Below are 27,181 nucleotides of genomic sequence, written 5' to 3' on the forward strand. Positions count from 1 at the left end.
CACATGGTGATGAAACTCTGAGTATTTGGCAGTAGAAGTGAACTCAACTGCAGAGTAGGAGGAAGGCCCAAGAGGGTCAGAGCAAATACCTTGTGTACACTGTGCACAACTGTGCCTTCTTTGTTTTGTCACTTTGTTTCTATAGCCTGAGATGCCCTATCCAACTCCAGAATCGTATCTTATGCATCTCCCACAAACCAGTTGAAGTCCTATCTTAATTGCCAAGTCAGTTCCTGCCTACTCTAGCTCATACTGAACTCTTGTCTTCTCTGAACAGCTATAGCACTACTCATTTTCCTACCTAATCTACTGTTACTTAAATGTTTCAGCCTTCAAGGGCAGGGACAGTGTTTTGCAATCCTGTAGCCTTCAGCACTAAATACAGTGTTAAGGAGCTTAAGAATTCGCCCAAATACACGCTGCTTTGAATCATTCCTCATATGTCAAACGCTTTTCCACTTCCTAGTTTATTAAAATATAAAATAATGAGGGCAGGGATGTCTATTTTGGTAACCTGTACCCTCAGTGCCCAGAACAGGGCTTGGCACATAGCAGATACTCAACAAATACATGATCAATCAACGAAGGTGCTACTTACAGGGGTAAAATCGATAGGGAAATAACAGGATGTCACTTCAAACAACTCCTCCACAAAGGGTCCTGTGGCAACAGAGAAAGAATGAGGTTGGCTTATCAGCTTCATTCATCTGATAAAGCTCCAACCAGCTCATCATGGCTACCACGATGTACCCAGGCTATAGTCCCTGGAGATGAGGTCATGGACGATGCGGAAGGCCACCAGAAGATTACGGGGATCCTTTTCCCCATCCATCACCTGGATGAAGCCAAAGGTGAAGTCAGCTCCTAGGCTCTTTAGCTCTGGGAAGGAGAGAATAAGGTTACTATATTGTCCCACAGCACAGAAACTGTGGGCTTTCTCCTGGCCTGTGTTCTCCCTCTGCTATCACTGCTTCCCTTTTCCTTTCAGGGCTGACCCTTTTTCCATTCCAAGAAAGTACTCAGTGAAGAGATGTGCAACAATATACACATTGCTGTGGAGGTAAGAATTTAAAACACCGGCTCAAACAACCTCTACCCTTCCTTTACTTCACTGGGAAGGGAGCGGATCCCCCCTTTCCCTTTATCATTCTCTCTCAGGATACCAGCTCTTCTATATAACCCCAGGTAAAATAAGTCCTACTAATAGGGGAAAAAGTAGGATGTGCTTGCTTTTGACATTTCCCAGAAGGCTCTGCCTCTTACCTTCTTCCCGGGTTCGCATAAAATTGGTGATGATATTGTAGACTGTGTGTCGGTCCACCTGTGGCAGGGACTTGGGGGTGGGGGAGAAAGAAGTGAAGAAAGTGCTCAAAGAATACCTCAGCTGACACAGCTAGTTCCTGCTTCATAATCTCTAAGTGAACAGTGCTCTTTATACCAGCATAAGATCAATCTAAGAGAAACTACAGAGAAAGGGTACGCTATTGACTCAGCAGCACAGCAGTGGTGCCAATAACCCAAACCTGCCTGATGGATGGATGCCTTACTTTCTGTAGGTATAAGAGGATACGGGTCAGATCTAATGGCATGCACCCCTCTCCTTGTCCAGTAGCAAAGAAGAGCATATAAACATGCTGAAGAAGAGCATGTAAACATTCATAAGATCCCAAAGAATTCAGAATTTAGAAGGCAATAATTTTTTTTATTGAATCCCAGTTGTTAAGGGGTGGAGACAGAGGAAAATACCAACATGACTGTTATCCCTCACCTGTACATGTACTTCCTGGAAGATGGCTTTAAGCACAGAAACAGCCAGCCCTGGGGGCAGGGCCACACATAGGCTCTGGGGGAAAGGAGAAGGTATGTGAACACTGAGGGAACTGCAGCATGGACTCCAAAACACAACCCTAAAACAGGCCTAATTAGCTACTGTAAGAATCACAGCATCCTGGTTGAGGAAGAAGTACTAATAGTGAGAATCTTTCTCAAGCTGATGAGTTCTATGCAGCTCTTTCCAGTGGGCTCTGGTTTCCAGTCCCCCAAAGTACACTTTTACTCGCTAGAGGGAAAAGGGAAGTAGAGCTGGTAACACTAATTTAGTCCCACATTTGGGCACCTGCTCCTCAGCATGTGAACCATCATACCCAAAGCGCAAGGAGAGAACTAGACAAGGGCTCCCTTGAACAAAGTTACGTAATGAAATGAAGGAGAACTCACAAGCGCCTTCAAACCCTGCAGGACAGATGGGATCACAAGATGATGGTCCTTCAGCCGGTTCTCATAGAACAGTATCAGGTGTACCACTGTACAAACCAGATTCAGTCATTAATGGACATAGGCATGAGAACGGCGCAATAGCTTTGCTCCTTTCCCAAGTCTGTAACAGCTGTTTCTGTTTGGGTTCCACTACAAATTTTCTCTTTTACCAAGAGACATGTCCTATGCTATACACCTAAACAGGCCGTAGGTTGCACATGTGGTGCTTGCCTCTAGGGAGGCTGAGGTGGGAGGATCATTTAAGCCCAGGTGTTTAAGGCCAGCCTGAGCAACACAGTGAGACTCTGTCTCTAAAAAACAAACAAAAGGAATTCCCTCTCTTGGCTTTGGAGCCCTCCCTCCCTCTGCCTCTATACAGGGGAGCTTCTTCCTTCTCCCTTCCTTCTTGCCTATTAAACTCTCTGCTACTTAAAACCACTTCACGTGTATCGGTGTCGTTTTATCTAAACCAGCATGAGGACCAAGAACCCTGATGTTCCTCCACTCACTAGAGCCGTATCATTTTGGTATGTTGGCTGGAAAAGGAAATTGATTCATCAGACTGAAGCAATCAAACTCCAAATGGTACTGTAAACTGAACCACACATCCACACGCCATTCTTCTGAGGACTCTCAGATCGACTCCAGGAGGAGCCCTTGCTGCTGTTCCCCATTTGACACCCCTTTCCAGTAGGAAGTAGCCAGAAGGAGTCATCGCCCCAACCCCCTAACGGCAGTTAGTGTGGCATCTCTACAGGGGGGAATGTTGTAGGAGTTATTAAGAAATTATTTTAGGCAGACAGAGAGGAAAAACGGGTCCTTGGGAAGTTTTTGTTTTTAAAAGCATCTCCAGAAAAGTTTCTTGTAAAGCCCTGGCTCTTAGTGTCAAGCTGCGACCTTTGATATGCAAATGAAATCCATTAGAAACTGGGTCCACCCACATATGGCAATTCCCGTGGCCTTCCTGCTTCCTATAGTTTGCCTACCCCTGCTATACAAGATAAGTAAGATGTTGGCCTTCCTCCCTCTCAGGACCTCAAAGCATGCTGATATTTCATTACTTTTCCTCTTTACCTATGAAATACTGCTCTGTTCATTTTACAGAGTGGGAAAATGCACTGAAAAAACAGTCTAAGGCTACATTTGAAATCCATGTGTCTTTCTTTTTTTTGAGACAGAGTCCTGCTCTGCCATCCAGGCTGGAGTTCAGTGGTGTGATCTCCGCTCACTGCAACTTCCACGTCCTGTGTTCAAGCGATTTCTGCCTCAGCCTCCCAAGTAGCTGCAGGCGCCCGCCACCATGCCTGGCTAACGTTTTGTATTGAAATCCATGTGTCTTTTGTCTCAATTCTAATCATCTCTGCGACATATACCAGTGAGAAATGAAGGCCTTGCATTAGTAGTTCATAGATACTTTAAGCCCTCCCTCCCTGCCAGTAAAGTTGGCTTGAATAGACACGGGAGACCTGGGCTCAGCAATCCAGGAAGACATTCCTACTAGTGACACCAGTACCTTCCTTCTCCAGGAGCAAGGTGTGACAGTGGAGTAGCACCTGTGACAAAAGTTGGATTCCTCGAGCCCGAGTTCGGGGTTCTGGATTCTCTAGAGAGGACCTGGGGGAAAACAGGATAGAGAGGGCCTGCAATTACCCAGTTCAAATGTTTGAAGAAATATTTTACATTCGCCACACTCACCCCCTGGGCATGGAAACAGAGCCAAGCCCTGTTAAGAGTAAAAACAGCCCAGAAAGGTGTTCCTGAGGTAACGGCATTACAGATACCAGTAAGGACAGAAGGCTTAAGAGCGATCTTCAGACTGATGTGGCATCATTTAGAGGCACACATGACACCAAGAGCCAACAGAGGTTTCTGCCTCCAGGCACCCCCAGCTTGGCACCTAACGAGCACTGTGCTTATTCTTTATCCCCAGTGGTATGATTGTGACATTCCTCTGAACTACAGCTTAGCAGCTACCCACAGGATTTGAGAGATAATTGGCAGCTGCAGCTTCCACCAAAACAAGGAGAATATGTGTATTTTTGTAAATTAATGCTAAGGAAAAAAACAATGCTCAGAATCACCACCAAGTTCCTAGGATAAAAGAAAACATGAAAAACCAAAACTTTATAACTGGAAGGCTACAAAGTAAGATGGCCAGAATATAGCTCTAACTAGGTAGGATTACCGATACAGGAGAAGCTGGACTGAAGCAACAACGAAGTAACTTATGCTCAATATTGCTCTATGGAGATTATACTGAAACATACTATAAATAATCTAAGCAGGAACAAGCAGAAAGTGGAAGAGTTCTGGCCATGACTGTTGTATTGAACCTCAAGGGTAAGAGTATATATTAACTAAGAGTAAGGGGACAAAAATAAGGTCACTCTTAACAGGATCCCCAGGATAAAAACCTGTAGAAAGGTTTCTACTCAGGAAGTAGAAAACTGTGCATTCAGGTTGGGTGTGGTGGCTCACACCTGTAATCCCAGAATTTTGGGAGACAGATGAGAGGATCACTTGAGCCCGGCAGTCGCAACCAGCATGGGCAACACAGTGGGACCCTCTCTCTACAAAAAATACAAAAACTTAGTTGGGCATGGTGGCACAAGCCTGTAGTCCCAGCTACTTGGGAGGCTGAGGTGGGTGGATGGCTTGGGCCCAGGAGGTTTAGGCTGCAGTGGGCCATGATCGCTCCACTGCACTCTAGCCTGATTAACAGAGTGAGACCATCTCAAAGAAAACTATGCATTTGGAGCATTTAAAAATGGAACAAGGCACACAAATGCTCATAGCAGCATTATTACGAATAGCAAAAAAGTGGAAACAATCCACATGTCCATCCACTGATAAATGATTAAATAAGATGCATAGCCATACACCAGGAATATTATTCAGCAAGAAAAGAAATGCAGAACTGATATGTGCTGCAACATGGATGAACCTTGAAAACATGCTAAGTGAAAGAGGCCAGCAACAAAGGTCACATGTGTGATTCCATTTATATGAAATTTCCAGAGTAGGCAAATCCATAGAAGACAGAAAGTAGATTAGTGACTGCTGGGGGTTGGTTAGAAGAGTGAAGGGGAAATGACTGCTAATGGGCATGGGTTTCTTTCTGGAGTAATGAAAATGTCCTCAAACCGACTGTGCTGAGAATTGCACAAATCTGTAAATACACTTTTAAAAGCCACAGAAGTGCACATTTTAAAATGGTGAACTTTATGATATGTGAATTATACATCAATAAGGCTGTATGTATATATGTATGTGTATATATATATATTTTTCTTTTTTTTTTGAGACAGAGTCTCGCTCTGTCACCCAGGCTGGAGTGCAGTGGCGCGATCTCGGCTCACTGCAAGCTCCACCTCCCGGATTCACACCATTCTCCTGCCTCAGCCTCCCGAGTAGCTGGGACTACAGGCGCCCGCCACCATGCCCAGCTAATTTTTTGTATTTTTAGTAGAGAAGGGGTTTCACTGTGTTAGCCAGGATGGTCTTGATCTCTTGACCTCGTGATCTGCCCACCTCGTCCTCCAAAAGTGCTGGGATTACACGCATGAGCCGCCGCGCCCGGCCTATATATATTTTTTGATGGGGGTCTCACTCTGTCACCTGGGTTGGAATGCAGTGGCGTGACCTGTTTACCACAACCTCCACCTCCCAGACTCCAGTGACCCTCCCACCTCAGTCTTCCGGGTAGCTGGGACCATAGGTGCATGCCACCACGCCTAGCTAATTTTTTTGTATTTTTGGTAGACACAGGGTTTCACCATGTTGCCCAGGTTGGTCTTGAACTCTAGAGCTCAGGCAATCCACCTTCTTTGGCCTCTCAAAGTGCTGGGATTACAGGTATGAGCCACCACACCCAGCCAATGCTGTATTTTTTTTTTTTTTTTAATGGACCAAAGCCACCACAATGTAAGTAGAAAGGCCAAATAGTCTGTTACATGGGAGAAATGTGTAACAGTGACTTCGTTTTTTAATTTCCCCCAATTTTCCAGTTTTCTGTTTTAGAAGACATGCTGTCACAATTAACAACTCTTACTAGTAAGACTTGTCAATTTAAATGTTCTATACTACACTACATACTACAAGCACATACTTCCTCTAAGTGCTTAGAATCCCAAGCTATAACACTGCTTTATCAGCTGTTTCCCAAAGCCTTTTCTCCTAGTGGGGATCTGCAGCAGGGTCAGCCTCCTGGGAACTCCCCAGGCAGGGCCCACAGCTTGTTCTGAGTCAGGTCTAGGCAGGCTAGCATCCCATGGGGGTAGGTGGGTCTAAAGATGCACAAAGGAATCAACAACAGCTGATGGCCTTCAACCATGTACCTCACCCCAAAGCTGTGGGCTGTGCCAGGCGTTGATGTGGCCTACAGGCTATGTGCTCCCAAATACTAAAGAAGCCTCAGCCAGATGGCATGAAACTTTTCAGGAGAAACAATTCAAACACATAGTCTTAGACTGAGGTACTAATATGGAAGGGGGCTGCTGGGCTACAGGACAAATTCAGGCTCCAGGAAAGCAATGATGAGCAAAAGTAACTTTTCAGAATACACAGTCAGGACTGGAGAATAACATTCTATAGCAGAGGCTCTTACCCAAGGGCTTCCACAACTTGTAACACTGTATAGTTGCCAGATTTCACATCTGCAGGAAATAAAATAAATATGAAAAATTAAAAAAAAAAAAAACCCTACCAAAGTGTTGAGTAACACTAATTATAATGTTTCCTGCCTGCCCTAGGCTTTGTACCTGGGGGTCCACTATTCTTGCCAAGAACCCTCCAAGATAAGAAGCAGCATTACTGTAACACTTCAAATATGCAGCTTTGTATAAAAAATGAAAAGAAAATAAACGTATCATTTGTGAATGACATGAGCGTGTATCTTGAAAATCCAAGATAAATTTAAAAAATTACAAACAAGGCCGGGCGCGGTGGCTCAAGCCTGTAATCCCAGCACTTTGGGAGGCCGAGGCGGGCGGATCACAAGGTCAGGAGATCGAGACCACAGTGAAACCCCGTCTCTACTAAAAATACAAAAAATTAGCCGGGCGTGGTGGCGGGCGCCTGTAGTCCCAGCTACTCAGGAGGCTGAGGCAGGAGAATGGCGGGAACCCGGGAAGCGGAGCTTGCAGTGAGCCGAGATCGTGCCACTGCACTCCAGCCTGGGCAACAGCGTGAGACTCCGTCTCAAAAAAAAAAAAATTACAAACAAAATAATTTGTTAAATTAGTTGGATACAAAATATTACGAAATTTAAAATCTTCATATATATACATATACACAATAGCCTGTAAAATGATACAAGGAAAAAGACCTGGTTTATAAAAGCGAAAAAAGAAAAAGGAAAAAAATACCTGGATATAAACTTTTATCCTCATTTTTAAAAATCATAGTAAAATACACTGCATAAAAACTTTTTTTTTTGGCCAGGCGCGGTGGCTCATGTCTGTAATCCCAGCACTTTGGGAGGTGAGGCGGGCGGATCATGAGGTCAGGAGATCGAAACCATCCTGGCTAACATGATGAAACCCTGTCTCTGTTAAAAATACAAGAAATTAGCCTGGCCTGGTGGCATGTGCCTGTGGTCCCAGCTACTCAGAAGGCTGAGGCAGGAGAATCGCTTGAACCCTGGAGTGTGGTGGTGTAATCACAGTCTCTGAGGCTCAGGTGATCCTCCCACCGCAGCCTCCCCAGTAGCTGGGACCAAAGGCACGTGCCACTACCCCTGGCTAAGTATTTTGTATTTCTTTGTAGAGATGGGTTTCGCCATGTTGCTGGTCTTGAACTCGTGGGCTCAAATGATCCTCCCATCTCAGTCTCCCAAAGTGCTGGGATTACAGATGTGAGCCACTGCGCCCGACTTAGATATAAACTTAACAAAAAAATGTGAAAATCTGAATGATGAAAACTTTTATTTATTTTTGAGATGGAGTTTGCTTTTGTCACCCAGGCTAGAGTGCAATGGTGCGATCTCGGTTCATTGCAACCTCCAACTTCTGGGTTCAAGCAATTCTCGTGCCTCAGCCTCCCAAGTAGCTAGGATTTGCAGGCATGCGCCACCAAATTTTGAGATGGAATCTCACTCTGTCCCCCAGGCTGGAGTGCAGTGGCGCGATCTCGGCTCACTGCAACCTCTGTGGCCCAGGTTCAAGTGATTCTCCTGCCTCAGCCTCTCGAGTACCTGGGATTACAGGAGCCTGCCACTGCACCGGGCTAATTTTTTGTATTTTTAGTAGAGACGGGGTTTCACCGTGTTAACCAGGATGGTCTCAATCTCCTGACCTTGTGATCCACCCGCCTCAGCCTCCCAAAGTGCTGGGATTACAGGCATAAGCCACCATGCCTGGCCCCAATTTTTGTATTTTTTAGTAGAGATGGGGTTGTGTCATGTTGGCCAGGCTGGTCTCGAACTCGTGACCTCATGATCCGCCTGTCTCAGCCTCCCGAAGTGCTGGGATCACAGGCATGAGCCACTGTGCCTGGCCCTAATTTTTGTATTTTTAGTAGAGATAGGGCTTTACCATGTTGGCCAGGCTGGTCTTGAACTCCTGACCTCAGGTGATCCACCTGCCTCTGCCTCCCAAAGTGCTGGGATTACAGGCATGAGCCACTGCACCCGGATGATGAAAACTTTAAAGCACTAGTGAGCTATCACTTCACATCTGCTAGGATGGCTATTATCAAAAAGACAAGAGGTAACAGGTGCTGGTAAAGACTGAGAGAAAAGGGAACCTTTGTACACTATTGGTGGAAATGTAAATTAGTACAGCCATTATGAGAAACAGCATGGAAGTTCCTTAAAAAAATTAAAAACAGAACTACTGTATGATCCAACAATCCCACTACTAGGTACATATCCAAAGGAAATGAAATCAGTATCTGTAGAGATGTCTGTACTCCCATATTAACTGCAGCATTATTCACATTAGCCAAGATCTGGTAACAACCTAAGTGTCAACAGATAAATCAATAAAGAAAACATGACATGTGTGTACACATATACAACAGAACACTATTCAGCTATAAGAAAGAAAGAAATCTTGCCACTTTTTTTTTTTTTTTTTTTTTGAGACAGTCTCTGTCACCCAGACTAGAGTGCAGTGGTGTGATCTCAGCTCACTGCAACCTCCACTTCCCGGTTTCAAGCAATTCTCCTGTCTCAGCCTCCCAAGTAGCCAGGATTACAGGCACATGCCACCATGCCCGGCTAATTTTTGTATTTTTTAGTAGAGATGGGGTTTCGCCATGTTGGCCAGGCTGGTCTCGAACTTGTGACCTCAGGTGATCCGCCCACCTGAACCTCCGAAAGTGCTGGGATTACAGGAATGAGCCACTGTGTCAGGCCAAAATTCTGCCACTTGGGACAATACAAATGAACATGGATGAACATCTTGCTAAGTGAAATAAGCCAGACAGAGAAAGACAAATACAGTATCCTATGATCTCACTTATATGCAGAATCTAAAAAAAGTTTAATTCACAAAAGCAGAGAGTAGAATGGTGGCTGCAAAGTACAGAAGAAAATGGGGAGAAATTGGTTAAAGGGTTTTTTAAACAAGCACTAATGAGGATCTGAAAAGGAAACTTTATAGAAAGGCATCTCATATCTTTGAAAGACTCAAGATAACAAATCTCCCAAATCAATCTATAATTTTAAGATAATCACCATAAAAACACTAATAGAATACTTTTGGAAACTAGATAAGCTTATCCTGATATTAAAGTGCTCTCTCTCTCTCTATATATATATACACACACACACATACACATATACGTGTGTGTGTGTATATATATATATATACACATATATAATTAGACAAGCAAGTTGTGAAAAAGAGTATTGGAAAAGCAGGGAGAAGGTAGCCCTTCCAGATATTAAGAGATTATTATAGGGTCACATTTTAAAAGTGTATACATTTAACTACAAAAAAGAAAAATAAAAAGTATACACTTTTGAATATACTTGTACTTTTCCACAACAAAAGTAAAAAACAAAAACAACCAGTGTAGTTTCAATTCATATTCAAAGAAATCAATGGTACAAAAATAGAATGGAAAGTCCAGAGACACAAATACATATGAGAATATGATTTTTAAAATCCTATTTCAGTTAATGGGAAAAATAAAGACTATTCGATAAACAGTGTTAGAATGACTGGGTAAACATTTGGAAAACAAACAAAAACAAACATTGGTTTTAAATCTTTCACCAAAATACCTTTTTTAAATATGAGAAAATTTCTAAGAACAAGATAAAATTCAGAAGCCACAAAAGATTGGTTTTAAAAAGTCAGATTTTCTATAAGGCAAAAATAATTATCATAGGACAAACTGGGAAAAAAAAAATTGCAAGTCTTATAACAAAAGGCCAGTTTACCAATATATAAAGAGTTCCTACAAATCAATGCAGAAAAGGCCAACAATTAAAAATGGGCAAAAACAGGCAGGGCACAATGGCTCATGCCTGTAATTCCAACACTTTGGGAGACCAAGGCGGGTGGACTGCTTGAGGCCAGGAGTTTGTGACCAGCCTAACCAACATGGCGAAACCCCATCTCTACTAAATACACAAAAATTAGTGGGGTGTGGTGGCGCATGCCTGTAAATTCCAGCTACTTGGGAGGCTGAGAGGCAAGGATCACTTGATCCCGGGAGGCAGAGGTTACAGTGAGCCGAGATCGTGCCATTGCACTCTAGCCTGGGTGACCGAGTGAAAATCTGTCTTAAAAATAAATAAATAGATAAAATTAAAAAAATAAAATGGGCAAAAACAAAAAAATGAATAGCCATTCCACATAAAAGGAACTATAAGTATGTATGAAAAGGTGCTCAACAATATTCACAATAAAAGGTGTAAATTAAACTACACAGAAACCTTTTAAGAAAATCTAACAGACGGCAAAGACAAAAAAACTTAGCAATATATTATGTTTGGTCATGGTATTCAGAAATAGACATTCTTAAACATTGTAGGTAGGATTATAAATTGGTGCAACCCTATATTGAGGGCAGTATAATATAACACCTTTAGAATTCCAGGTGCATATAGGCTTTAACCCAGGAAAGCTAGAAATTTATCCTCTAGCTATCTAGTCATCTTTTGGCATATACATGGGAAATTGGTTCCAGGACCTCCTGAGAATACTAAAATCTGTGGATGCTCAAGACCCTTACATAAAATGGTAGAGTATTTGCATACAAACTATGCACACTCTCCTGTGCACTTTAAATCATCTCTAGATTACTCAATACAATCTAAGTGCTATGCAAATAGTTGTTACGCTGTATTGTTTAGGGAATAATGACAAGAAAAAAGTCTATACATGTTCAGTACAGTTGCAATTTTTTCTCCCAAATACTTTTGATCTGCAGTTGGTTAAATCAAGGATGCAGAACACCCACATACAGAGGGCTAACTGTACTGTAAAAGTGCAAAATAATGCACATACAACGTTATTCAATACAGCATTATTCGTAATAGTAAATGACTGCAAACAACACATGCCCATCAGTAAGAAACCAGTTAAATGAATTATAGTACATCCATACAATGGAATTCTCTTGTAGCTACTTTTATTTATTTTTTAATCTCTTTTATTTTTATTTTTTGAGACAGCATCTTGCTCTGTCACCCAGGCTGGATTGTATTTTTAGTCGAGATGGGGTTTCGCCATGTTGCCTATGGCTGGTCTCGAACTCCTGAGCTCAAGTGATCCGCCTGCCTTGGCATCCCAAAGTGCTGAGATTACAGGCGTGAGCCAACGCACCTGGCCTGTTGCTACTTTTAAAAAGACAAATGAAGAAAGACTGAAGCTATATATATACTGATAATGAGTCAAGATCTAAAAGCAGAACAGTGTGTATAGTGTATATAATATGTGCGTAGCATTGTTTTTAAACGGGGGATATTTTTATTTGCATTTATTTACATCTCTGCATATAAAAGGAACTAATAACATTTGTTGCCTTCAGGGAGGGAAAATGCATAGTTAAGGGTTGAGAAGTAGACTATTGTTTTAAAAGAAATGTTTCATTTTTGAATAATTTTACATTTATAGCAAAGTTTCAATGACAGTACGGAATTCCTGTATAGCCGTCACTCGGTTTCTCTTAATGTTAACATCTTACATGGCACACATTTGTGAAACTATGTACAAATGTCAAAACCAAGAGATTAGGTTAGCACTGATACACACTATTAACCAAACTCTAGGCTTTATTCAGATTTCACTAGTTACTCCACTAATGCCGAATTTCTGTTCCAGGATCCAATTAAGAATACCAAATTGCATTAGTCATCTTGAATTCTTAGTCTCTCCTGGTTTGCGAAAGTTTCTTAGTCTTTCCTTGTTTTTCATGACCTTGATGGTTTTAAAGAAGTACTTTATAGAAGATTCCCCAATTTGCGTTTGTTTGGTGTTTCCCTCATGTTTAGACTGGGGTTATGGGTTTTAAAGAAGAATATCACAGAGGTGAAGTACCCTTCTCATCATATCATATCATATCATATCAGGGATATAAGACAGTAACATGGCTTCGCCATCACTGGCAATGTTAATGTTGATCACTTGGTTAAGGTACGTCTGCCAAGTCTCTGCACTATACAGTTACTATTTTTCTCTTTCTGGTACTCTTTTATTTGTAAGGTATTCATTAAGTCCAGCTCATATTCAATGGGGAGGGGAAGATTAAACTCTACCTGCTGGAGGGAGGAGTATCTACCTGTATCATTTAGATTTTTTTTTTTTTTTTTTTTTTGAGGCAGGGTCTAGCTCTGTACAGTAGTACAATCATGGCTCACTGCAGCCTTGACCTCCTGGGCTCAAGTGATCCTCCCGCCTCAGCCTCCCGAGTAGCTGGGACTACAGGCATGCACCACACCACCGTGCCCGCCTAATTTTTGTATTTTTTTTGTAGAGACAGGGTTTTGCCATGTCGCCCAGGCTGGTCTCAAATTCCTGGGCTCAAGCAATCCACCCGCCTTGACCTCTCAAAGTGCTGGGATTACAGATGTGAGCCACTGCACCTGGCCTTTAAATGCAATTTTAGCAGCACAATAGTAACTCACATAGATTGAATAGAAGCATCTTAGAATGTATTTTCATGGGAGAAACAGGGTAAAAGGCTAACAATCTTCATAAGGCTTTGGTTCACATTGAACACTTATAGCTAAATAAAGTGTGACAACCAGAAAATTACTTCCAGAGCCTGTTCTGGGTTCCTAATCCACCCACCTCTAAATGCAGAACCTTAACTAGTCAGTTTGTGCCAACGCTGGAAAAAGTGAAAGAGAACTTTTAAGAAATCCTAAACTTCCAGTTCTCCTAAAGTCTGTGGTCTCACAGCAACAGTTATGAGCTGAGTTGTACAGAGACTTACTCTAGCACTACAGTAAGAAGTCGTCCAGTAAGATTGAGGAAAATGAGAGCTCTAGTTAGGACTTATAGCTCGTGACTGGCACCAATTTAGACATCAGGCACTCTTAGCCCACTCGTGCCAGGATGTGGAAGGCCCAGCTGCTGCCCCAGCTACTGAGAAAGAGCCAAGGGAAAAAATGAGCAGACTGTAAGGGTGGGGGAAGGGGTAGCAGCCAGACTAAAAGGCCAAACAAACCAAGTTGGGTTCTACACCCAATCCTTAATGGCAACACTTACATAAACTGAAACACCTATTTCTGGGTTAGGAATCATAAAAAGGCATTGCAACATTTGGGAAGGTAGAAAAGGGTACTTTCTTGGAACCCCCCGGCTGTATACAGTACAGAAAACTCTGCTGAAACAACCCATCTAAAAACTAATTTCAAAAATGGGCACAGAAGGAGTTAGCAATTGTACAGACGAAGCCATAGGGGACTAACAACTGTTAATAGCAAAGGATATCAATGAACTGAATCATTTTTCTTCAGCATACCATCAAAACCCTCCATGGATGCCAGACCAGGGTCTATCTTTGGATCCAAAGCTCTAAGACAAGAAGTGCCAAATAAGGCCCATTCAGTACCTTCTATTTTTTCATTTTTTTAAAAAATTGAGGTAAAGGCCGGGTGCGGTGGCTCACGCCTATAATCCCAGCACTCTGGGAGGCCGAGGTGGGCAGATCATGAGGTCAGGAGATCGAGACCATCCTGGCTAACACGGTGAAACCCCATATCTACTAAAAATACGAAAACATTAGTTGGGCGTGGTGGCGGGCGCCTGTGGTCCCAGCTACTCGTGAGGCTGAGGCAGGAGAATGGTGTGAACCCGGGAGGCGGAGCTTGCGGTGAGCTGAGATCGCACCACTGCACTCCAGCCTGGGTGACACAGCGAGACTCTGTCTCAAGAAAAAAAAAAAAAAAAATGAGGTAAAATTTACACACACTGAATTGCACAGATATTAAGTGTACAGTTTTATATGTTTTTTGTGTTTTGAGACAATGTCTTGCACTGTCGCCCAGGCTGAAGTGCAGTGGCGCCATCTCAGCTCACTGCAAGCTCTGCCTCCCGGGTTCACGCCATTCTCCTGCCTTAGCCTCCCGAGTAGCCGGGACTACAGGCGCCTGCCACCACGCCCGGCTAATTTTTTGTATTTTTTAGTAGAGACGGGGTTTCACCGTATTAGCCAGAATGGTCTCGATCTCCTGACCTTGTGATCCGCCCGCCTCGACCTCCCAGAGTGCTGGGATTACAGACGTGAGCCACCGCTTCCAGCCGTTTATAAGTTTTAATAAAAGTATACACCCAAATAACCAAGGTCCCAATCAAGATACAGAACACTTCCATCATCAGAGAAAGTTACATTATGCCCTATATAAGTTAGTTTCTACTTTCATAGGTTGCCTCAAGTTTTATAATTGAAAAATGCTAGGCCGGGCGCGGTGGCTCAAGCCTGTAATCCCAGCACTTTGGGAGGCCGAGACGGGCGGATCACGAGGTCAGGAGATCGAGACCATCCTGGCTGACACGGTGAAACCCCGTCTCTACTTTAAAAAATACAAAAAACTAGCCGGGCGAGGTGGCGGCGCCTGTAGTCCCAGCTACTCGGGAGGCTGAGGCAGGAGAATGGCGTGAACCCGGGAGGCGGAGCTTGCAGTGAGCTGAGATTCGGCCACTGCACTCCAGCCTGGGCGGCAGAGCGAGACTCCGTCTCAAAAAAAAAAAAAAAAAAAAAAAAAAAAAAGAAAAATGCTGGCCAGGCACAGTGACTCACGCCTGTAATCCCAGCACTTTGGGAGGCTGAGGCGGGCATATCACCAGGTCAGGAGTTCGAGACCAGTCTGGCCAATATGGTGAAACCCCGTCTCTATTAAAAATACAAAAATTAGCTGGGCGTAGTGGCTTCAGCCTGCAGTCCTAGCTACTCAGGAGACTGAGGCAGAAGAATTGCTTGAACCTGAGAGGCAGGGGTTGCAGTGAGCCAAAATCACACCACTGCACACCAGCCTGGACAACACAGTGAGACTCCGTCTCAAAAAAAAAAAAAGAAAAAGGAGAAAAATGCTTCTTCGGAATTCTGCATACATTAATATGAAAATGGCTGCTTTATAATTACAAATAGCCATTTGCATATGATTCCTTGAATCCCAGTATGTGGGTGAACTCTCCTGGCAAAGCCCTTTAGTCTTCATATCTTTCACAAAATTCTTGAATCAATGCAGCACAAACATAAAAGTGAGTATAAGGCCGGGTATGATGGCTCACGCCTGTAATCCTAGCACTTTGGGAGGCCGAGGTGGGCGGATCACCTCAGGTCAGGTTCAAGACCAGCCTGGCCAATGTGGCGAAACCCTGTCTCTACTAATACAAAAACTAGCCAGGCATGGTGGTGCATGCCTGTAATCCCAGCTACTCTGAAGGTTGAGGCAGGAGAATCACTTGAACTTGGGAGGCATAGGTTGCAATGAGCTGAGATCACGCCATTGCACTCCAGCCTGGGTTACAGAGCGAAACTCTGCCTCAAAAAAAAAAAAAAAAAGTGAGTATAAAAGTAGAAAAAAATTAGAGAAAAATGAGATAATAAAGCTATTACAAGATAGTAAAGAAGAGTAAGGAAAATGGTGGCCAGGTGCAGTGGCTCACACTTGTAATCCCTGCACTTTGAGAGGCCAAGGCAGGTGGATTACTTGAGGTTAAGAGTTTGGAGACCAGCCTGGCCAACATGATGAAACCCTGTCTCTACTAAAAAAAAAAAAAAAAAAAGAAAAATTAGCTGGCCATGGTGGCATGGGCCTGTAATCCTAGCTGCTTGGGAGGCTGAGGCAGGATGAGGCAGGAGAGTCATTTGAATCTGGGAGGTGAAGGTTGCAGTGAGCCGAGATCACGCCACTGCACTCCAGCCTGGGCAACAGAGCAAGACTCCGTCTTCAAAAAAAAAAAAAAGCCATGTTTGTTTTCAGTCAACATTTACTGAATATTGTAAATAGGGTACCATGTTAGGGCTTAAGATAGAAATATGGGCAGCGAGTTTTGGGGAAGTTCACAGTCTGCTGGAGCAGAACGACAAACCATTCATTCATTCATTCATTCATTCATTCATTCATTCATTTTTGAGACAGTCTCGCTCTGTCGCCCAGGCTGGAGTACAGTGGTGCCATCTTTGGCTCAATGCAACTTCTGCCTCCAGGGTTCAAGTGATCCTCCCACCTCAGCCTCCCAAGTGGCTGTGACTGCAGGCACACTACCATGCTGATTTTTAAAGATTTTTGTAGAGACAAGGTCTCACTATACTGTACAGACTAGTCTCAAATTCTTGGGCCCAAGCAATCCTCCCACCTCTGCCTCCCAAAATGCTGGGATTACAGGCATGAACCAGCATGCCTAGCCCAGAAAGACATTTAAAACAATCACAGTGGGCCGAGGCTGGAGGATCGCTTGAGGTCAGGAGTTGGAGACCACCTTGGGCAACAAAACAAGGCCGTGTTCTCTACAAAAAAAATCAGCCAGGTGTGGTGGCATGGGCCTGTAGTCTCCGCTACTGTGGAAGCTGAGGCCAGAGGATCACTTGAGCCCAGAAGTTCTTCAAGGTCGCACTGCACTCCAGCTGGGGCAAGAGTGGACCCTGCTTCTAAAATAAATAAACAAACAATCACAGTGTAACAAGTTCTGTGTTACCATAGTGATATAAACAGAGATTGGGTTAGCATGAGAAAGAAGTAAAATTTCTGGGTTTATGGACCATGGGCCACTAACTTTAAGTGATTAATTCTTTTAATGTTGCAAATTCTCCAAAATTAAAAATAACCAGGCTTGGCATGGTGGCTCACACCTATAATCCTAGCACTTTGGGAGGCCAAGGCAGGCAGATCACCTGAGGTCAGGAGTTTTGAGACCTGCCTGACCAACATGGAGAAACCCCATCTCTACTAAAAATACAAAATTAGCCAGGCGTGGTGGCGTATGCCTGTGATCCCAGCTACTTGGGAGACTGAGGCAGGAGAATCACTTGAACCTGGGAGGCGGAGGTTATGGTTAGCGGAGATCGCACCATTGCACTCCAGCCTGGGCAACAAGAGCGAAACTCCGTCTCAAACAAACGAACGAACAAACAAACACACCCAGAATACCTGGAAATACTATTAATTATGCACTTGGACTCCTGGGATGAAGAAAGCTAACAGAGAGTTAATTTTCCTAAGGGTATTTTCGCTGGCATTAAGGAAAAAATCAGTGTACGTTCATTTCCCTTCATAGGAGGGTCTAAGATTTTCCAACACGTTCAAGATTTGTTCTCTATAAATGGACCTACTAGCACCTCCTAACTACCCACACTTTCCTTAGCAAGGCACCAGTTTATGGGGCGGGGGAGCACTGGGAAGTCAAAGGAGTATTTATGTGATCATTGACACAGAATGCACAAACAGATCTCTGTCTGATGGATTTGAAGCCTCTTGAGAATCTGGACTAGCAGCCAAAGGGAAGTGAGGGGAAGCGGGTAGTGTGGGAGGATGAGAAGGAGCAGGAGAGAGAAAAATCCCAATTGGGACTAGGTTCCAATCAAGCTCTCAAAATGCCCTTTCTGCTGATAATGGCCTCAGATATTTCACTAAACTGTATTTTACTGTTCTTTAACACTTTGACATAAGGAATAGTGGTCTTCTTAGGGAATCACAGGCATGGAAAAACACAATACAATAAAGACCGAAATGAAGGAAAATCCAAATAACTAAAAGGAAAAAAATTATATCCATCACTTGCAAATTCAACATGTTCAAAAATCACATTCTCCAAAAATCAGCTCTTGTCCCAACCTCCAATTTTGGACAAAGTATTTCTTTTTCTCATCCTCTGGTTCAAAACCTTGGGGTCTTTTTAGAGTCCTCTCTCTCCTTTAAGCCCTATAAAAACTAGTTAGAACTCAAATTCCACAGATTCTTCCTTCAACATCTCTCACTGCATTCACTCAAGTAGTTTTTATTGTGTACCTACTGATGAGGAGATTCTGGTGGTACAACTGGGAGGGCAGTATGTGGAGATGTATACAGCAGCAGCTACTAAACTAGTCCACCAAATACATGAGTGGTTGAGAAATAAGTGCATACTACAAAGATTCTGAAGTATGAGATGCTGTCTGGCTGGGTTAATCAGGAAACACTTGGGCAGGGGTAGGGAACTCAAGCTGGGCTTTGACTCTCAGGTCTAACTTCGATTACACAGAGCTAGTGGAGGGAATTGGGAAGGAAAGCATTCAGGAACTATGAATAAAAGTGGCTGCCTGGAATTAAATGTCCAGGGAGCAGTGAGGAAAAAAAGGCTGGGGTCAGGTAGTGGCAGGCTTTGAAGGCTTGCCCAAGAGGCCTTTAACCCTTAGGCTGCCAGGTCATTTCCCTCCCATCACCTGCACCTTCTTTACAGCTGACACTTTCACCAGGAACCCAGGTACAAAACAAAGGTAGCAGCAGCTGCTTTTGTGATCAAAGGGTGTTCCTTCTGCAGTTAAATTTGTAGGCTGCTACTCTGAGTGACTGAACAGGAAGCTAGTTGGTCCCTTTAGCACTAACAAAGCTTGATTTAGGCTGAAGGATTAGAAAGCACATCTTATTTCTATAAATGCTTCAACACTCTGTTATCCTTCAACAACCCTAACTAGGGCTGTGATCTAAGACTGACAATATTAACTTAATCCTTGTCAAATTCGTTTTCATTTTATGGCTCCCTTGCTTAAGGATCTACAACAACTCTTAGCACATGTAATAGGTCATTCAAATCCCTCTGCCTGGAATCCAAAGTTATGCAGAATCCAACCCCACCAAACCTTTTCAACTTTTATCTGTTACTGTTCCTCTGTATCAACTTTCTTTTCTTTTCTTTTTTTGAGACGGAAGTCTTGCTCTGTCGCCCAGGCTGGAGTACAGGGGCGTGATTTCTGCTCACTGCAGCCTCCACCTCCCAGGCTCAAGCGATTCTCCAGCCTCAGCCTCCTGAGTAGCTGGGATTACAGGCATGCACCACCACGCCTGGCTAATTTTTGCATTTTCGGTAGAGACGGGGTTTCACCATGTTGGCCAGGCTGGTCTCAAACTCCTGGGCTCAAGCGATCTGCCTACTTTGGCCTCTCGAAGTGTTGGCATTACAGGCATGAGCCACCGTGCCCAGCACCAACTTTCTTAAGAGGGCTAAATTACAACAGGGTTAGTGTTACAGTCTTAGATCAGCTGAGCTGAATTCAAACTAAACAGTTTAGACCATTTTTTTCGGAAAGAAACAAAAATATAAATTTTGCAAAAACATTTGTAAGAATTAAGCAGTCCCAGTGGCTCATGCCTGTGATTCCAGCACTTCGGGAGGCTGAGATGGGAGGATGGCTTCAGTCCTGGAGTTAGAGACCAAGCTATGCAACATGGTGAAACCTTGTCACTACAATACAAAAATTAGCCGAGCGCAGTGGCACAAGCCCTGTTGTCCCAGCTACTCCGGGAGGCTGAGGCAGGAGGATTGCTTGAGCATAGGTCGAGGCTACAGTGAGCCATGATTTCACCACTGCACTCCAGCCTGGCAGACAGAGCGGGACCTTGTCTCAAAAAAAAAAAAAAAAAAAAAAGAGAAGAATTTAGAAGTCCTTATTCAAGATAAGACATTCAAGATATTTTTTCAAAATATGTTCTGAATCCAAAAAATCAGTAATTATTGTTTTCATATTGCATAAATGTGAAAGACTCATCACAAATGACACTGATATAGTAATGTTCTGTATCTTGGTAGGGGGATGGATTGTATAGGTATACGCATTAGTCAAAATCAGGGAATGTACACTTAAAGATTTATATATTTCATTGAATATACATTTTACACCAAAATAAACCGTCAACAAACTCTAGTCAATGATATCCATGCCAAAGTATTTAAAGGAAAGTGTACAGGTATCTGCAATTTAAATAGATGGATAGCTGTATGATAAAGCAAGTAATATTAAAATGTTAATGGTAGGATAGATCCTAAGTGATGTATTCCTTATAAAATTCTTTATACTTGGCTGGATATTTGAAAATTTTCATAATAAAACATGAGGGAAAACGACATTATTAAGACACTGTACTTGTAAATTGTAAACACTGGTAACACACTACATTTCATAAAATTGTAAGATGTTGTTTGGTGGCAGCACCAGGTATTTGCTCCTTGATGCTTCCAAATTACCCTGCACATCCCTCTTATAGAATAGTTGCCTCTCCCAGCATACTATAAGTTTCCGGTGGGCACAGATCTAACCTAATTTGTATTTATATTCCTTAGGCTTTGCATCATGTTTGGGAAATAATATGTGTTCAACAATAGTGGCATGACTGAATCAAAGTGGAATACTGCTAACGAACAAAGTATTTTATTTCCAGCAGATTCACTATTCTTTTCTTACACATTCTAAAGGTTAATACGCTCAGTTTGCAAGAGAAATGTGTCCTTACTTCTCTCCAAGCATGCGAAATTTCCAAAATTTTTTAAACTACCCATTAGACAATTTTATATTGTTACTTAAACCCAAGATCTGAAGCCTTCCTAACATTCAATAACTTTTTAGTAGACTTTTTTTTCCTAGAAGAGCAAAGTCTCAGAACTCCACGGAAGCCTGGAAATTGTTTTATTCTAATTTTAGATAAGCTGTCTGAACTAAGAGATCTCTGAACTTGTCAAAAGCAGGCAAGTGGGGGTCTGGGAAGAAGATAAAAACAAACGCCACATAAAACGTCATGGAGCAAACTAATCAAGAACTTTGGCAAGAAACGGAGAGAAAGTCTTAAGGAGGACACCCAGAACATCTCCAGCTCCTCCTGGCCCGACTCCTCGCCTCCTCTTAATTCCAGCCAGTCAGAGCGCGGGGCCATCCGCCACTCCCAGGATGCCACGCGACGGGAGCGGACGCTGCGAGGATGCACCTCCACACGTCAACCTCCCACAAACAGCGTGGCTTCGTGGCTTGAGCACCCGGTTCGGACGTGAACGCCTGGGTCCGAGTCCCAGCTCCCCCTCCTGCCTTGTCTGCAGCCCTGCGCAAGTCCTCTTGCCCTCGCTGAGCCTCAGTTTCCTCATCTGTAAAATGTAATAATTCCCTATAATTGGCTATAGGGAGATGAAAAGTGTAAATGGTTTTAAGGAAGACACAGGCAACTCTCCAACTTGTTACGGCTCTGAAGCTCGCGGTGCTCACTAACCAGCCTTGAGACCAATCTCTCAAAGTCACCCGCTCCTCCTTTCCCGCCCGGCGCCTGTACCGAGGCCGCTCCCTCCTGTTGGCCCCCATGCGGAAGGCGCGCGGCGCCGTCTGCCGTACCTGCAGCCACCTGGTCAGCGGGGCCCTCTTGTTGACCCATGACGAAGTCGTGCACGAGGCCCCATAGGGCGCCCGTAGGCGCCGCCGCCTCCAGAGCCGCGGCGGCGGCCATGACGCGAACAAGAGACCGTGGGAGGGGATATGGGCGGTGGCAAGAGACGGGCCTCTCCGCGCATGCGCCTCCCGAGGCAATCGCGGGGAGAAGGCCAAGGGGGCGGGGCGCACCGGGTCACGTGCCTACCGGCTTCTAGCCAGGCAGTTCCAGGGAGGGGCGGGGCCTGGAATGGGGCGGCGGCACCGAGAGGGAAGGCGGCTGCTGGGCACGCAGCCGGAGGCCATTGAGGGCGAATAATTCCCGGCCCGGCTCCCCGGGAGACGGGCGGCGGGGCGGGCACCTGGCTGGGTGGGGAGAGGGGCGGTACGCACCACGGGGGAAGCCAATGAGAAAATCAGGCCCAGCCCGAGGGGGCGGTGCTGTCGGTCACATGCGCACCTGGGGCGGGTGGTGGCGGCGGCGCGGGCACCGCGAGCCGGCGGTGGGGAGCGGGGCCGGCCTGGGGCGGGGTTAGGCAGGTGAGTGACAGGCTCCAGGGGGCCGGCCCCTGCCTGGAGCCCCGAGCGACCGGGAGTAGCTGCGGCGGTGCCCGCCCCCTCTCTCCGCCCCTCCAGCGGAGCTGGTCTCCGGCCGGGCACCGTCGCGGGCCCCCCTGGCCCGGCCACCTGGGACTGTGCTAGGGAGTCTGCCACCTCCCTCTCTCCCCTGGCCCGCAAAGTTTTGGCGGAGCCAGCGCCGGGGCTGAGCGCGCCCCCGGGGGGAGATCGGGGAGCGCCAGATGCCGGGCGGCCGGAGCCGTTGACCCGGGACGCCGCCGTCCGGGGCAGGAGCGCGGAGCAGCCGACCACCTCGCCGCCTCCGGTGCATGGGGACTGGCTGAGGAGCCAGCATGGGCAACTGCGTGGGGAGACAGCGGCGGGAGAGGCCGGCAGCCCCGGGACACCCCCGCAAGCGAGCAGGTAACGACGGGGAAGGGAGCAGGGCCTCGGGCACCCCGCCAGTTGTCCCCCTCCTCGCCCGAGCTCTAGGCTTACCGATAGACTCCCCACTGGTGCTGGCGCTTGGGTTTCCCCGATAGCCTGCTCCGCAACCAGACGGGGCCGCTCCCCAGCGCCGGGCGAGCTGAGTTGGGGCAACTGCGAGCACTGAGCCGGCTGCGCGACCAACTCTCTCCAACTGGGAAGCTCCTGGTGGGGGTGGGGGCAGGAAATGTTTGCAGACCGCAGCGGGGCCGACGGATTGGGGGGAGGGCCCGGGGCGAGGGCGCCGCTGGCCTGGCAGCTCCGGCCGGGGTCGGACACCGGCCCGTCGGGGCACGGCGCGGGCAGCCAGGCGTCCCCAGAACTTGGAGCGAGCGGGGCGAGAACAGTCGCTCCTTCCAAAGACTGTGTCATTATCGGGCTGCAGATCGTGTCTGCCGGAATCCGACTTGCAAAGCAGCGCAGGACTCTGGGAAAGAAATCTTTATTTTTCCCGCAGGGGTTTTTAGAGCCTCTCGGTCGTCTGGGAGTCTATAAAAGATGGGGTGCGGGGTGAGATTCACCCTCGGAATTGTTGGGATCCTTCCTAGCTGTGGGAGTGAGATCGCTCGCTGGTGATTCTCGAGGCCGGGACAACGCTTTCTCACTTTCATGGTACACCCCGCCTGCCCTGGCATTTCGCCCCGGAAAGAGGTCTGTAGGTCATTTTTCTGGGTCTTACACTCACTTCCTTCTTTGAGGGTGTTGCAAGGACCTGCTGGGAATAAAATCGTAGACTTGAGAGCTCAAAGGGACCTTCAAAACTTATCTGGATTCCAGATGGATCTTTGTCCTCCTCTCCATGTCAAAGCCCAGATCCCAAGAGGTTGAGCACCTTGTCCAAAGTCACACAGCTAGTTAGGAGCACAGCTGGGGCTAGAACTCAGCCTCCTCTCCCACCCCATTGCCACATATCCCCTTATGTAAGAGGAGCCACAGGCAGAGTTGTTAATGAAGTGGAAACTCTAGTTGGAGTTTCCTGTCTCCCTTGACACCGAAGGTGTGTTGCTTGGGTTGCGGAAACTGGGAAGGAAGATGAGGGAACCAGGGGAAGCAGGGAAGGATGTCTGCGTGGTGGACAGGATGACTTGTGGAGGAAGAAATGTGTTTTTATGGGAAGGATGGAGTAAAACTTATTGAAATTCTTTTGTCTGAAGGTAACTCTGCCCATTCTTCTGACTGAGGAGAGATGACTCAAAACCAAGGACTGGCTTGCTTTCATTCATTCATTTGTTCAACAAATATGTGTTCAGTCCCCATAATTGATTTAGCAGCATTTTTTGCTGTTGACAACTCTCTCCCATGAGACATTCTCCCCCTTCCTTTCTTGGCATCAGACTGTCTTGGTTTTCCATTCTAAACACCCCTTTCCACCATCACCTTCTAGGTGGGGGGCGCACTGGTGCTTCAGTTTGACATTCTGTTTTTTCTCTCATTACACTCCCTCCCAGAGAAATCTTGTTTAGTCTCACAACTCTTTGTCCATTGGGAAGACCCCTATGCTTAATCTTCAGCTCTTCTCTCTTGAACCCCAGAACCCCATCTCTAGATGGCCACTGGACACTGCGATATAGATATTCCCAGATTTGACACTTCCAAAATCAGGCTCTGTATTGTTCCCTGTCCAGCAGCTTTCCTTCTTTACTCATGTTCTTCCAGCTGCCTAACTTTAGGCTGTGAAGAGCTCTCTCTCTCATGACTTTCTCTGCTTCCTTGTCACCTGCCTCGAAGCCAGCCAGTCCCTGGGGTCTGCTGGCTCTTCCTTCCGCAGGTCTTGCGAACCTGTCCCTTGCCACCCCACTTCATACCCTTCTCACCTCAAGTCAACCCTTGTCTCAGGCTGAAGTGAGGTACCCCCCAAAGGCAACTTCATCTTCAGTCATTATCCAGTCCTACACAGAGTTGTCCCCTCAGAAGACATTTGCTAAAATAACTTCTTCCAGATTTTATAGTTCTGTGTTCAAAATATTTCTGTACTTGGCCAGGCATGGTGGCTCACACCTGTAATCCAGCACTTTGGGAGGCCAAGGCAGGCAGATCACCTGAGGTCAGGAGTTGGAGACCAGCCTGGCCAACATGGCAAAACCCTGTCTCTACTAAAAATATAAAAATTAGCCAGGCGTGGTGGCAGGCGCCGGTAATCCCAGCTGCTCAGGAGGCTGAGGCAGGGAGAATTGCTTGAACTGGAAGGCAGAGGTTGTAGTGAGCCCAGATTGCGCCACTGCACTCCAGCCTGGGTGACAGAGCGAGACTCCATCTCAAAAAAACCCAAAACAACAACAACAACAACAAACACCTTTCTGCACTTTCCCACTCCTACAAGTACTTTAACTGTCAAGGCCGTTCCTTTTAAGTCCTAATTTCTTTCCCTTCTCTGACATTAAGACCACCAGTGTTTGCTCGTGCCATTTCCTTCTTATTGAGAGTGTTTCATCCCTTGGGTTCACTTCAAGTGCCGTGTCTTGTTTGAAGCACCTTGCCTGACAAGTCTGCCATTTCCCCCTCCCTCCGCACCCCACCACACACACCCGGTGGAAGTGATTGCTCCTTCTGAGAACTCCTGCAGACACATTATCTATGCCACTTACTTAACAATTATGTACTCCGTATTATTAGTTGTGTCTTTGATGTTTACAGTCTTTTATCAGCAACTACATTGCAAGCCTCGAAGACCTGGGTTCTGTCTTATCCTTGTGTATATGTCTCACTCATATAGCCTCACGCACACACATTCAGCACTTAACACAATGAGTTGTACAGAGGTAGCACTCAGTATTTGTTGATTTTAGAAAGCTAACTCAACTTTATCCTACCATCTGCATTTTTCATATATCTGCATTTTTTTTTACCTGCTAGTTTATCATTGCTTTAGTTCTGTGTGTCCTACTATGAATAGCTTTATTCATAAAGTCCAAAGCCGAGGGGAACTCTGTAGATGACAAATTTGGTACAAGGCGAGGAATCCTTCTTAACTCCACAGTGCACCTGGCATTCCTGTAACATCTGTGGCTTTTCCTTTGACAAGGACATAGTTTTATGTTATAAGACTAATGCCTAAAACTCCCCCAGTGCCACTGTAACTCTTACCTTCCTTTGGCACTAATGTAATGGGAAGAAAGCCTCAACAGGGAGCTAGGACCTGAGTTCTAGTCCTGGGCCTATAACTCAGTGACCCTGGCCAAGTCATCAAGCCTTTCTGGGTCACTCTTTCAATATTCAGAAAGAGGGAGGGTTATACAAGATCATTAGAGCTGTTTTATCATCTTCACAAAGGCAGATGTTTAAAGCTAGAAAGTTATTGAGGTGAAATCTTTATGCCTTCTAATGTCACCCTTTGTCCTTAGTTTGTCTTCTTAGTCACTTGGTAGGTAAAGCAGAGACACAATACTCACTGGTCAGGGATTCTTGCCTTAGGAAGAAGGGAGATGTCCTCTCGTCTCATCAAATTTTGTGATTATCACTCACATATATATATATATATATATTTTTTTTTTTTTTTTTTTTTTTTTTTGAGTGATAGGGTCTTGTTCTCTCGCCCAGACTGGAGTATGGTGGTGCAGTTATAGCTCCCTGCAGCCGTTAACTCCTGAGCTCGAGTGATCCTCTCCCCTCAGTCTCCCCAGTAGCTAGGTCTACAGGTGTGCACCACCACGCCCAGCTAACTTTTTATTTTTTTGTAGAGATGGGGTCTTGCTATGTGGCCCCAGCTGGTCTCAAACTCCTGGCTTCAAGTAATCTTCTTACCTTGGCTTCCCAAAGTGCTGGGATTACTGGTGTGAGCCACTGCACCCAGCTGTGAAAATTTTGTTTGGATTGTTACTCTTCATGCATCGCCAGTAGGTCTGTGTTCCTCTCCTTCAGGTGCTGGGTGGTTCTTGTGTGCTTCAGAGAATACTTGGGGATTTACTCCTTTGGTGGGGGAACTTGCCACCCCATACATAGACAGTAGGTAGATAAATATCTCTGTCCATGAATTGGGTGAAGCAGCCAGTCCCCCAGCCACTCCAGGGAGAGGTAGAGGTGGTAGAACAGGCACATCTCTTGCCCAGCTCCACCCTTTGAGAATGTGGCAGGGCTGAAACCCAAATATCTGACTCTG

General features: G+C 45.4%; 3 protein-coding genes and 1 long non-coding RNA gene across 57 annotated transcripts in view; 2 read left to right on the forward strand and 2 right to left on the reverse strand.

Moving 5' to 3' along the window:
• Window positions 1–2,694, forward strand: part of ZDHHC16 (zinc finger DHHC-type palmitoyltransferase 16) — a 31,234-nt gene extending 28,540 nt beyond the window's left edge. For all 3 annotated transcript variants that reach the window (XR_013397715.1, XR_013397718.1, XR_013397716.1), the window contains one exon: window positions 989–2,694. The gene's annotated coding sequence lies outside the window, so the exon portion shown is untranslated. The remainder of the gene's footprint in view (window positions 1–988) is intronic.
• Window positions 1–22,149, reverse strand: part of MMS19 (MMS19 cytosolic iron-sulfur assembly component) — a 38,667-nt gene extending 16,518 nt beyond the window's left edge. For 8 of the 50 annotated variants that reach the window (XM_077947029.1, XM_015147861.3, XM_028826726.2 and 5 more), the window contains exons 1-8: window positions 22,009–22,137; window positions 6,863–6,911; window positions 3,770–3,870; window positions 2,218–2,303; window positions 1,769–1,843; window positions 1,264–1,333; window positions 751–879; window positions 599–660 (exon numbers count right to left, since the gene is read on the reverse strand). In XM_077947029.1, coding sequence (XP_077803155.1) covers window positions 599–660; window positions 751–879; window positions 1,264–1,333; window positions 1,769–1,843; window positions 2,218–2,303; window positions 3,770–3,870; window positions 6,863–6,911; window positions 22,009–22,120 — 684 coding nt within the window. In that variant the 5' untranslated portion in view covers window positions 22,121–22,137. Of the gene's footprint in view, window positions 1–598; window positions 661–750; window positions 880–1,263; window positions 1,394–1,746; window positions 1,844–2,217; window positions 2,304–3,769; window positions 3,897–6,820; window positions 6,912–7,016; window positions 7,091–8,789; window positions 8,943–9,562; window positions 9,626–14,478; window positions 14,581–22,008 lie in introns of all 50 variants that reach the window. The other 42 variants (XM_077947065.1, XM_077947052.1, XM_077947064.1 and 39 more) reach the window with 20 other exon arrangements.
• On the reverse strand, window positions 18,819–20,283 carry LOC144331238 (uncharacterized). Its single transcript, XR_013398225.1, has 2 exons — window positions 20,221–20,283; window positions 18,819–19,615 (listed from the first exon to the last, which is right to left on the reverse strand). It is a non-coding gene; the product is annotated as an uncharacterized LOC144331238 (long non-coding RNA).
• A 139-nt stretch (window positions 22,150–22,288) lies between the features above and the next one.
• Window positions 22,289–27,181, forward strand: part of UBTD1 (ubiquitin domain containing 1) — a 64,415-nt gene continuing 59,522 nt past the window's right edge. For 2 of the 3 annotated variants that reach the window (XR_013397727.1, XM_028853427.2), the window contains exon 1: window positions 22,289–23,022. Coding sequence is in view for 1 of the 3 variants with exons in the window: in NM_001194274.2 (NP_001181203.1) it covers window positions 22,953–23,022 (70 nt within the window). In the remaining 2 variants the exon portion in view is untranslated. 3 annotated transcript variants of the gene reach the window in all.

Source organism: Macaca mulatta, chromosome 9 (assembly GCF_049350105.2).
Source record: "Macaca mulatta isolate MMU2019108-1 chromosome 9, T2T-MMU8v2.0, whole genome shotgun sequence".
In the NCBI taxonomy this organism is placed as follows: Eukaryota; Metazoa; Chordata; class Mammalia; order Primates; family Cercopithecidae; genus Macaca; species Macaca mulatta.